Source organism: Urocampus carinirostris, chromosome 4 (genome assembly GCF_059441175.1).
Source record: "Urocampus carinirostris isolate Australia breed hairy pipefish chromosome 4, RoL_Ucar_1.0, whole genome shotgun sequence".
Classification (NCBI taxonomy): Eukaryota; Metazoa; Chordata; class Actinopteri; order Syngnathiformes; family Syngnathidae; genus Urocampus; species Urocampus carinirostris.
In genome coordinates this window covers 20,561,772-20,574,768 of record NC_142352.1, presented here as the reverse complement: position 1 = coordinate 20,574,768, position 12,997 = coordinate 20,561,772, and the positions used below count along the sequence as shown (strand labels likewise).

The window sequence follows — 12,997 nt, the reverse complement described above, 5'->3', positions numbered from 1 at the left end:
TTCATTGACCGCAATGCAGAAACGTTGCGCTGGTGATGTCCTTGTTTTACAGCAAAAGTGGGGTGTTTTGAGCCGGGCGGAACGAACAAATTGCGATGCCGGCGAGGTCACTCACAGGGAACGTAATTTTAGGACCTTTTCTCCCTGTGGTAGATCATTGGATGCTCATTGGCTGTGTTTTAATTATTTTGATGATCTGGTTGCAGCAACTCATTCGAAAACAGGGTTGAGGAGTAATGGAATATATGTAGCAGTGTTATGTAATTCGTTTTTTTAGGTTCATTCCATTACAGTTACAGAGAAAACGACATAACCAACTTCCAGGTAGATTTACATAAAATGAGGATTATTTCGCATGATTACAATGTTATTTAAAAGTATGTTTACATATTGACCCTTTGCAACGTGATGTCACGTTGCCTTTCCTTGTAGAATGAAAGCCGTGATGGACAGCAAGAAGCACCCTAGCGGAAATCACTTGAATGGGCATTTGGGTTGAAACAAATATCGATAACGACAAAAGAGGAATATAACCACCACAATGGGATTTATTGCTGTGCAGTGGGCAAGGTTCTAAGCCCAATTTCGAATTTTAGCCCTTTTGATGAACACAGAAGACGGCAATGTTTATCTGCAGTCAGGAGGCACTGGTGTTGTGCCGAAAACAACACTGGCAGCCTTCAAGGATTTGCAGCGAACATTTTTACATTTGAAGTATTGACGAACAATTTTATGTTAAGTAAGTACGAGTCACGTAAAAGACACTAAATATAATAAGTTAGCTAGTGCTAACTAGCTACATTAGTGTCTTAATGTTGCCATTTCTTACTACGAGCTGCTTTTATTGCTATTAACCAGCGGTTTAAAACAGTAATCTTCCAAATATCACGTGTATTGAAAACCTATGTGCTCTACCAAAAAGCTTATTACACCGAAATGAATCAAGAGATAAAACGGGAAACAAATGCTCAGAAGATAAAACGTTATTTCACCCAAGTAAATCTTTTCAACATGCTCGAACGTGGATTCAATAAAAGGTGCAAATGCTTTACTGTTGTATTGCATTTCCCCAAAATTTAGATACAAACTCGTTTTCGTAACGCGTGAAGGGGGAAATTTCGCCAGGGGTGCATTTTTCGGAACAACAAAGCACAGCAACGCGTACAAGCTACGAGGAACTGGTAGGCATCCAGCACTGGTGTATGGGGATACTCCATTTACAATAAAGTGGTACAGATTTGTGTGGGCGGCAGTCAGGCAGACTGAAGGATTCGGTTAGATCTGTGAATATGTCAAGAGGAAGACGGTATGGGTCGGTAGCTGGCATTGCTAATGGTCTTCTCAGTTTATCTAAATATTGTATTTTTGTGCTTTTTGACAAGTTGAGTCACCTCATCAGACAGCGGCACAATATTCGTCTACTAGTTATTGACAGTGTTGAATTGTTTAGCTTTTTGTCTTTGTTGTTGTTGTCTACTGTTTGCTAGCATAACACATTGTTTACTATTGTTTACTACTGTCCATCATGGATCCGTCGCGTGGTTAGGTCATGTGTGTGCAAAGGGTCAATACGTAATGTGCTGATAGACGAATTGTGTCATGGTTGCCATGGCGCCCAATTGGCTGCGCCCGTGTGTGTGTGTGTGTGTCACAGTTGCCATGGCGCCCAATTGGCCCCGCCTGTGTGACGCCGGCTGTTGCTTGTTGACAGATTGGCTGCCTGTCAGTATTTAAACTCTGTCCTGTCAGTCCCCTTTTGTCAGTCCGTCAGCTAATCTCTGTTTTTACACGGCAAGCCCTTTTTCGCCTGTCCTTTTTTTTTTTTTACTCCTGTTAGACCATGTCTGTTCTCCCGTCCCGAATTACAACCTTTTTTTAATCTCGATCTCGTCTCTTCTCCTGCCCCGAATAACGATCCGTTTTTTTGATCTTGACCACGTCTATTCTCCTCTCCTGGCTTTCGACTTGTTTCCGACCCCGATCACATTTTTGCTCTTCTATCCCGGCTACTGACCCGTTTTTTCCGTACTCGACACCGCAATCTGAATAATTTGTAGAGGTTTGGCATCCCCACTTAAAAACAAGTAAAACTTGAACTTAGACACAAGACATGCCAGAGTTTGTTGCATATTAGGAAAGTGAACACTTGGTGTGTTTAAGACAATATTTGGTTCTTAATGGCATTTTAATGTAAACTAAAACGGAGCATATCTTCCATTAAAAGTTTTATTTTTGCTTAATAAAATACACTCCAGTCAAAATTTAAGCAATTTTATTTTAGGACAACAAGCAACTACCTGACCATGATTTCCTGTAATTCTTGTTTTAGGTTACATTGTTCATTTTTCTTAAAAAAAAAAGTAGATTTTTTTGTTTTTTTTATTAGCATATTTGGTAATGGAGTAATATAAGACTAATTAGGTTACATAACGGCAATATTCGTATTCGTTACTGATTATGTTTTTTAACAGATTACCAGTGGCTTTATCAGATTACATTTTTAAAGTAACCCAACACAAACAGATGCTAATCAGATGCTGACGAAACGCTTCCCTACCCAATCAAATCCATTTTCTGTCTGTTTTCTTCGGTTGCCACCTTGGCGGCACCCTCTAAGGTACTGCTTTTGTTCCTTTGACGTTTACAGCTTTCTCAATGGAGGTGCAGCCATAGTAACAGTGCCCAGTATTCGTCCCTATAGGGTTCTTTATAGTTCAAGTTATAGGGAGGCTCGGGTACTATTTTTGACAGCTTACTGTGACAATAACAAGCACTTTCATCCAATTGCCAATCTTTGCTGTGTGTGTTTACGATTATTTGAAGTCTGTCTTCCTTGACTGTTCAAACATGGTCCGTTATTTATTAAAAATGTTGGTACTTTAATTGTGAAAAGTCCCATGTAAATTTAAGATCTAGACCAGGGGTTACCAACCTTTTTGAAGACGAGAGCAACCGTTTTGTCACTGGAATGCACAAAGGACTATCAGTTTGATATGCATTTCTAAAACAACAAAATATGTTATTAATAAGTTAAAATAGGCATAGTTATCCATTAAATGAATCTGCCTTGTAGTATGGCAAGAGGTGATTAACATATACATTATAAGTTAATTTAAAGGAAACTTCTGAAAGAATCGATCATAAGTAAAGTGCACTGATCATCCTAATGCTTTCTCATCCTAGTTATAAATCAAACTTCCCTGAAAATCTCAATGGGCTTTTTAAAGGCAACTAGCCATCTAAAAAGTTCAGGTGTCACTTAGTAAAGTCTACTTGTCTAAAATTTTATGTACTCCCAGTATAGAACATCTGTTCTGCAGAGAACTTTCAGGTTAGCTTGACACTGTAGCTCAATTCAGATTTGACTTTCTCCATTTTAGCTTTGTTGACAAGAGTACAATTTCTATTCTGTCAGATCAGAAGGAATTAAATATTAAATACAAATTCTGCAACTTCGACTTGCCTTAAATGTTCAGAGTTTTGAAAAATTTGAGCTGTGAACTGTCCCTCGATAGTCTTACACATCAGTAGGGCCAAACGTACTACTTGCCTGCTTGACCTGTTTCCGGCTTCACTGGAAAAAGATCTGTTTGGGATGTTAGGACTTTCGGTTTTAAAATATTATTGCAATATTGCTCTCCTCGGTAGCCTTTAATTCCGCGGTCATTAAACCCATGTTTAAGTGGCCCAATCTTAACCAGGAAAGCCTAAGTAATTTTAAGCCAGTGTCAAATTTACCATTTTTTTGCCAAATTACTTGCAAGGGAACGACTTTATGTCTTGAAATAATCTCGAGTTTGTTCAATCAGCATTCAGGGCAAATCTCTCTACTGAGAAAACCTCGGTAAAAGTAACCAATGATCTCCAATCTCCTCTTAGCAAAAGATTCCGGTGCCTCATCTATGCTGCTGCTAGATCTCAGTGCTGCCTTTGATACTGAGGACCACAACATATGACATGATTGTCTGGAAAAATGGATTGGTATCTCAGGAACCGTACTTTTGTGGTTTAGGTTCTACCTGTCTGACAGAACGCATTGTGTTAACAACAGAAATATGACCTCTGAACATTTTTATGTCACCTGTGGCATTCCACAGGGCTCTGTACTTAGCCCTATCTTTTTAATATTTATATGCGTCGGCTTGGTGATATTATCCACAAGTATAATAATAGTTTCCATAGCTAATTCAGATGACACTGAACTGTATCTGCCACTGGAAATAACTGCTCTGTTAATTTGTGGAAATTCTGAGGCTTGCCTGACTGAGACACAAAGATGGATGTCAATTAATCTTTAGCACCTGAACACAGGAAAAAAAAACAGATGTTGATTGTTGGTCCAGCTCATTGACGTGACTTGTTTTCAAACACTGCTCCAAACCTTGACAAATATATCATTTATATCACATAAAGTGACTCAGTCAAAAATCCGGGTGTCATAATTGATCCTCATCTGTCGTTTTAGTTACATGTGATAATATTACTAGAATAATTTTCTTCCAAATTTGCAATATTGCACCCGATGCTGTCTCAATCAGATGCTGAGATGATAATTCGTGAGTTTATTACTTCTTGGCTTGATAACTGTAATGTATTGCTCGTTGGTCTCCTGGTGTCTAACATCAAACGTTTGCAGCTAATTAAAAGTGTGTCAGCAAGACTTGGGCATGGCACTAAATCCCTAATGCCCCCAATAGCAGGTAGGCGCCTTGCATGGCTGACTCCCTATTGGTATGTGAGTGTGTGTGTGAATGGGTAAGTGTGAAGCACATTGTAAAGCGCTTTGGGAGGTCTTCATTGTCTTGAAAAGCACTATATTAATGCAGACCATTTACTATTTACCATATCGCTACAATTTTAGCTAACTTGCACTGGATCCCAATCCATTTAAGATGTAACTTCAAGGTTCTGTTAATAACATTCAAATGCTTGGACCTGCCCCCTCTTATTGCTTTGATTTGATTTCCCCCTATGTTTCTACACAGAGCCTCTGCTCAGAAAATGCTACTCCAAGAGCCAAAAAGAAATATGCAGGCTTGAGAGAATTCTCCATCCGAGATAAGATCTACAGCCTCAGTGAAAGTGTTTAAATCTAGACTTTTGACACACTACTATTCCATAGCTTATTATTGATTCTAACCTCATAATTTTCTTTTACTGTCCTTTCCGACTGCCTGGTTGGTGGAAAATCAGTGAGAAGAACGAAACAGGATAAGTAGGTGACTAGAGTTGGTAGTCATCATTGTCATTAACCAGGCGGCTGAGATGGAAAGCTGGATCATCTCTGTCATGGGCTACTTTAACAATTTTATATATTACCTATTGTTTTATTGTTTATTGTTGTTGACTTCGTTTTGTACAGTGTTACCCATTGCAACATATATTGCACACACTCAGGGGGTGTACTGTACTTGGTTCTACAGACAATATAAAATGGACCTTAAAAACATTTCTCTTTATCAAAATAATCATTTTTAATTGTTTGTATAAGAGTTTCAACTTGGACTAATGTCAGAGATTACGCAACCAAGATTGCATGTGAGAAAATAAACAATATCAGTGATGTTAATATTTCCCAGCATTTCATTTGTGGAGGCACGCAAGATCAGCCTCATCCTCATACATCAAAGACCCCCCCCACATTCCATCAACCCACTTCCGCTGCATTCTCAATATCTCGCCGGGTCCAGTAATGATGCAGCGTAAGCGGAGAGAAGAATTCATGGCTGTCATGTTCACTTGTGGAGGCTGACTGAGATGTTACATAACCGCCGTGTTGTCTTTGTTATGTCATAAACAACCCCCAAACCCCCCCACATAGAGCTACCCTAAGTGATCCATCTTAAACAGAATTTAGTATGATTGGTGTCATTTCGGCCAGCACTGTTCAGGGTTCAAGTGTTCATGACATCTTCGTCTGTTGTATGCATGTTGGATTGTGTTTGAAGTTACCAAACCAGTATTAAGCATGAAAACAACCCCACCCACACCCAATCCGATGTCCGCCTCAGGGGAAATAGTGGTTCAAATTTCAAACGCAAATCTGTTTAGAAAGTAGTTGCAGTTAGGGTATCTACGCTGATAAAAAACTTTATCCATGATAACCAAATTACTTATGTCTATTCCTCGTTCATTTTACAATACAGGGAAAGCTCAAAAGAAATAAACTGTGTAATATTTGACCACAATATGTCGCTGTATTGTGTAGTGCAACCAAAAACAAGACAACAAAGCACAAAGAGGAAAACAAACTACGAAGACTCGAAATGAACAAACGGCACTATTTTCCTTTACTCTTTTTGCTCAGCTTCTCATAAGGTTTGTTGTTTTGGGGGGTACCTGTAACAGCTACAAGGCGGACAACGATGTCAGCTCCCTCCTTTAGTTTATTTATTATATTTTTTTATTTTGTTACGTATTTACCCTGGATTGCCATGACCAATCTTGTTGTATACAATGTTGACTTTTTTTTTTTTCAACGACAATATAGACAATTCTGTTAAATTTTCATTTTGGTGAGTTACATGAATGAAATCATCCTAAATTTAATGGCAAGGGTTAAATGCCAAACTGACATCTATTTGAACAAAATCTCGCTCCCGCTTGTAACTTATATTATCAGAAGTGATGCTCGTCTCTCTTAGTTTAAAGGTTTAAAAAAGCACTTTAAAAGAGGTATGGATGCAAATATGTAGACAAATAAAGGTAAGCACATGATACCAAAATTTAAAACATGGCATATTTCTGTGGTCATGCCAAACAAAACGTGCAAATAGCTCTAGTTGGGCCTTTGCATATCTATAAACATACTTTGTTCCCACATACAAGTTTGGTTTTACAGTACACTGAATAAACTTTGTTTTGCAGTAGTTGTTCAATTCATCTATGTGATTTCAAGTTTTCTGCCTGGGAATTGAAGGGTGAATCTTAAAAGTAATCTGCTAATCCAGAGAGATGGGTCAAAAAGAATACTCCATTTTACTCAATTTGAAGAAGTGTTGAGTCTTTAGTGGAATCACACTTCTTATGCTCCATGATAAGGTATAGTCGGGGCTACTAGAGAGGAGGGTCTGTCAGGAAGTCAAACTTCGGATCCAAGAGGAGCAGTGTGGTTTTCATCCGTGGTCTAGCTCTGCACAATCTGCAGGGTCCTTGAGGGTGCATGGGAGTTTGCCTATCCAGTCTACATGTGTTTTGTGGACTGGGAGAAGGCATTCGACCATGTACCGCGGGGAGCCCCGTGGGCGATGCTCTGGGAGTATGGGGTACCACGGTCCCTGTTTGCCTGATGCCAGAGTTTGGTCCGCATTGCCGTCAGTAAGTCGAATTCGTTTCCAGTGGCCAGGGCTGCCATTTGTCACCGATTTTGTTCATAGCTTTTATGGACACAATTTCTGGGCGCAGCCTTGGCGGGGAAGGCATTCGGCTTGAAAGCCTCAGCATTTCATCTCTTTTTTTTTTTTTGTGAATGATGTGGTGCTGCTGCCTTCCTCAAGCCGTGATCTTCAGCTCTCACTGAAGCGGTTCATAGCCCGAATGAATATTAGCACCTCCTTCCGGGGTGGGGCTGAGATCCTGCCCCAAGTGGAGGAGTTTAAGGGTCTAACGTGAGATCAACAGACGGATCGTTGTAGCGTCTGCCATCATGGAGACCCTGGACTGATCCGTTGTGGTCAAGAAAGAGCTGAGCCGAAAGGCAAACCTCTCGATTTAACGGTCGATCCACGTTCCTACCCTCACATATGGCCATGAACTATGGGTCATGACCAAAAGAACAAGATGCCGGGTGCAAGCAGCTGAAATGAGTTTCCTCCGCAAGGTGGCTGGGCTTTCCCTTAGAGATAAGGTGAGAAGCTCAGACATCTGGAAAGACCTCAGTGTAGAGCTTCTGCTACTACGCATTGAGAGGATAATCTGATAAGGATGCCTCCTGGACCCCTTCCTTGGGGAAGGTGTTCCGGGCATGTCCTACTGGCAGGAGGCCTGGGGACGACTAAGGACATGCTAAAGAGACTATGTCTCTAGGCTGGCCCGGGAATGCCTCAGGAACCTGTCAGATGAGTGGGATGACTAAATTGTGAAAGTAAGGTGTATTGACCCGCCTAAAGTTGAGTTCAAACGCAAACCCAAACCTCAAAAAAGCTTAAAAAAGATCCCGGATAAGCAGACGAAAATGCATGGATGGATGGGTGAAGTCTTTAACTGTTGAGTTACAGTAGAACTAAATTTAGCTTGAGAGTTTATTTTATTGAGTGGTAATAGTGGAATTACGGCAGCAGACATCAGACAAATAATTGAGTGAAAATCAGATGTTATTGTAATATTACCTGCCGCAAATCCAGAAAAACATATCCGTTTACGGTTTCAATTCATCCCATGATCATCTACTATCAGCGGGAGATAAAAACAAGAGGGCTTATGATTCACGGGTTGGTGGTCTCGATTTCTTAGATGAGATCTGAAAAAAATGAATGGAGAAGGGGGAGTTTCCAAACAAAACACATAACTGTAACTTTTCTCACGCTATGCTCTGATGGGGGCAAACAGCAGGAGACTCGGGGAGAAAACACCTCAGCGCATATAACAAGAGGCCAAAGATAATGTTTTGTTGACAGATATCAATTTAAACAATATTTTTATATTAATGACGACTAACATTTTTCTGTTAATGTCAGTCTGAAATAAGTTTTCAAAACTGGGTTTTATCAAACAAAATCGCACTAATAAACTAACAGCCAGGGTGTAAAAATAAATAAAACCTGTCCTTATTAGTTTTTAATATCAGCAAGACCTGCCCACGATAATAATGAAACAGGCAGGACCGATTTTAGTTTGAGAGCTTTGTGGGTGGGAAAACTACAGCCTGCAAAATATAGTGAAGATATATGTGTATGTGATACAGCAATTTATCAAATAAATTTAATTTTTACTCTGCAACGTAGAACAAGAATCCGTGACTGCCAGACTGATGCTAACAGCTCAAACTAGCAACTGGGCCAGTTTGTAACTCTAGTTACAGCTTTATTTTGTATTTTCTTGGGATCAAGAGGTTGCAGGTTCGATTCCCGGCTTCCCGGTTGTATGTCAAAGTGTCATTGGGCCCCCGATAAGCAGATAGTTGCATGGCTGATGCTGCTATCGGTGTGAGAGTCTTTGTGAATGGGTAAGCGTGAAGCACATTGTAAAGCGGTTTGGGAGGTCTTCAGTGACTTGAAAAGCGCTATATAAATGCAGACCATTTACCATTTATGAAAATTGTGGAAGTAAGAAAATACCTGCTTAAAGTAGAGTTCAAATGCCAGCCCAAATCTCAAGAAAGCTGAATAATAACTGAGCATCTATGAAATGGAATCGCTTCATTAAGGGCTGACTTAAGCCAGGAGATGGTTTCAGAGATGGTGGCAACAAGTCAAAACCTTCCAAATTCCACAGAGCTCCTTAATGAACAGCTTTAAATGAGCTTAACGTTTATCCTTGATTTCATGATTCAAAAATGTATCAAGTTGTCGATTTTTAAGTGTCAAACTGTTCCAATCAGTACAAATTATTGCCCAAGCCTTTGCAATTTGAACACAACAACAAGTACCCACGACGCCCGAAGTCAATGCTAAAAGCCCGAGCAAACACTTGCTTGCAACTTCTCTCAAGAAACGTGACACAATTGTTTGAGCTCCTGGAATAACATGCGCTGTGGCGCCCTGATGTAAGCCTCTGCTGCCCTACTAGATAACATTGCAACTAAAAAGGAACTCATGCAATGGAGTCATGTGAGCTCACTGGAACGCCAGCATATGTACAGTTGTCTCAGTTGGCAGTAGCATATTTATGGTATATTTTGGGGGGAGTATCCCCTGATACATGCCACTAAAAATACCTACAAAATGTTTTTGCAAAGCCGTTCCCAGTATTAACTTTCGCTTGTGGTTGTGTGTGTGTGTGTTTGTTTTATTTTTGTAACATTGATAAATATTGTTTTACGCTCATTGGCGGTTAGAAACGTTTTGCAACCTATTAAGATGAGACTGCGTGGTTTACCAACACACTTTAGTCAAATATTTGTTTTCTGTGGTATTAGCAGTTTACTTGTGGTATGTTTACACTCTTTAGAATAGGAATGATTTTTCATTTTTTATTAAAGCGGGGCTGCAACGTCGTGATAATTGATTTCTTCAATATTTTGTAAATCAACCTATTGAAAAACAGAACTTTAAATCAAATCACCTCTGTAAAACGTAATAAGTAGATTACTAATTTATTTAGTTATAGGTTTGTCAAAGTACCATGATAGAAAATGATCAGAAATGTTTATTAGTATTTTCCAAAATTACCGGTAAGTCAATCCCTACCATCAGGTCAAAACTTTCTACCTCCAAAATAATCACTCTAATGAGACCCTAAAATGCTCAATAATTGATCAATAAACACACTTTTTTACTTTTGTTGGTGTTGGATGAAAAAAGCAAATTGCTATATATTACCTTCACACATCAATGAAATGTATGTAAGTGGCTTTATGTAAGAAAACCCCTTCAAAGGTCACTTGAGCTAAGATGAAGACACACTCCAGAAATCTGAAGGGTACTACTTTGCAAAATATGGAAGAAAAATTCCATATTTTTTTGTGTAAGAAAAAACAAATTTCACCCAATGACAGTACATGAAAGCTGGTGTTAATCCCTACGTGAGACAACAAAAGACTGAGCAAGTTCAAAACACTTGAATCAGCTGAAAAGGGAATCTATGTGGAGTTCAAAGTTGTTGAAAGTGGCTAACTTTAGCTAATTTATTCAATGGCCATTAAAAGATTGGAAAATAAACTGAATTTGTCAAGTGTCGAGGCCCTGAATCACAGAGGTCGGCAGCCTTCATATGCAGGGGTCAGCTGTAAAACAAACACCAACAAACCTGGCATGGTGGTGGAATTAAATGACAATGAAAACCAGTATGTCAATGGCAGACAAAAAGAAAGATGACAATAGCCAAACTGTGTGTAATGTTTAAAATTCCCTTGTAAAGGGTGCTGGATAAATTGGAGCAGGTATGTGATAACTGGACACACCTGCATCCAGTTCAAACCCGAATTGGGGCCCTCTAGTGGTAGCATGTATGTTGGCCCCGAACACAAGCTACCTTTGCACAGTGATCATTTGGATTTCCGTAGTAGTAAGATGGAAGCCAAACATGTTAGCTTCTTCAAAGGGTGTCCCAAGGTGCGTAATACACTCTAAATGCAATTTTTAAACCTATAAGACATTAAAGGGACAGTGTGTACTATCCATCCATCTTCTGCGCCGCTTGTCCTTACGAAGGTTTGAGGGTGTGCTGAAACCCATCCCAGCTACCTTCGGGCAGTGGGCAGGGGGCACCCTGAACTGGTTGCCAGACAATCACAAGGCACACAGAGACAGACAACTCCCTCACTCATTCCCACCTAGCGACTGTTGGAACCATCCAATTAACTTGACATGCATGTTTTGGAGTGTGGGAGGAAACCGGAGTGCCCGGAGGAAACCCATGCAGGCAAGGGGAGATCATGCAAACTCCACACTGGGGGCTGCAGTAGCTGGGCTTCAACCTTAGACCTCCACGCCGTGGGGCTTCGCGTGTGTATTAATTGTTAAATATGTCTTTATTTTATAGTGCAACTGAAAACAGGTGCTACAGTGAACAATAAAGAATACAAACTACAGAGAATGTCTATTGGTAACCAAACTGCATCAATTTCTTTGCCAAGCTTTTACAAGGTTTTTGAGTTGTTTTTTAACTTGTAGCAAGAAGATGGCGGATGTTTACGTCAGATATAGAATAAATGCAAATGTATCAGTCCAGTGATATTTAAAAAAAACAACGCAATCTCATCTGATAGTTAATGCATCTGTGCGTATTCTTAAAAACAACACAGGTTTTTAATGAATAGATTATTTTTTTACCACGAGGAGACGCTTAAAAATAAACCCTGTCCCATGTTTATGATATAGTACAGTACATGCCTTTATGCCTAATATTTGAATAAACAAGGGGGGGGGTCCTCTTTCCAATATTGGATCGGATTACCTTGTTTATATTTAGTCATTAATCAAAGCAAAGCAGCCCACCAAAATAACTGTGGCGTGCAAAAGTCTGTACGTACACGCGCACGCATGCACGCACGTCCCGTACTATATATGAAGTGTAACATGACCCAGAGGAAACCAACTACTTCCTGCACTAAAAGCATCCACCGTCTCATGTGGGTACGCTCCTGCAGAAGAAAATGAGCTCACAAAGCCATGAACCAAGAAAACCGATCATTTACATTTTTAGAATATTCAGAAGTGGCGTGCACGTTTTTCTATTTCTAGAGTGACATAAACAAACAATCCACGTAGGCAGGCACTGATGCAAGAGTTTCCACCCAAAAGCCACAAAATGAAAAAAAAAAGAAGCTTAGCCGTAAAGGCAACCCGCCAGAAATCAGTCGTGCAACCGTCATAGTGCGTAAAAGGAACAGTTTTAACACATTTTATTTGCTGATTAAAGTCCCAACAATGCACTGCGGTAAGTTTTACTCCACCAAAACAGTTTTGACGTTTCGCTCTTCACATTTTGCAGAGCAACTCACCGATGATGATGGCGCACGCGCTCAAAAGTCCGATTTCTTTCTTCAATGTCACTCTTTCGTCCTTATTTTTGTCCTTCTTCTTCCTTTTCCCCTCGTCTGCCATCGTCACTGCTGGCTCTCCGCGTCCAGCGGGGGCCTGGAGAGTGTCGACTTTCGAGCGAAGAGCGCTCCTGAACCCGATGAGGAGGAGGGGGAGGAGATGGAGGAGGAGGAGGAAGAGGAGGAGGAGAAGGAGACCCTTTATTCATACGACACAGGAAACGCACACGCGCGCACACTGAAGTGAGAGGCGTGCGCAAGCGCTGCGTCTCACCTTCTCATTCCTCAGGTGGTTTGGGTGCGACATGTGACCTTGACTTTCCCGCCCTAAAAAAGGGCTCGAATAATTTAAATAGA

The 12,997-nt window shown here is 40.3% G+C and overlaps 1 protein-coding gene across 1 annotated transcript in view; it reads right to left on the bottom strand.

Moving 5' to 3' along the window:
- Positions 1-12,765, bottom strand: part of slc7a10a (solute carrier family 7 member 10a) — a 39,078-nt gene extending 26,313 nt beyond the window's left edge. The window contains exon 1 of the mRNA XM_088333884.1: positions 12,602-12,765. Coding sequence (XP_088190010.1) covers positions 12,602-12,704 — 103 coding nt within the window. The 5' untranslated portion in view covers positions 12,705-12,765. The remainder of the gene's footprint in view (positions 1-12,601) is intronic.
- Positions 12,766-12,997: the final 232 nt, after the last annotated feature.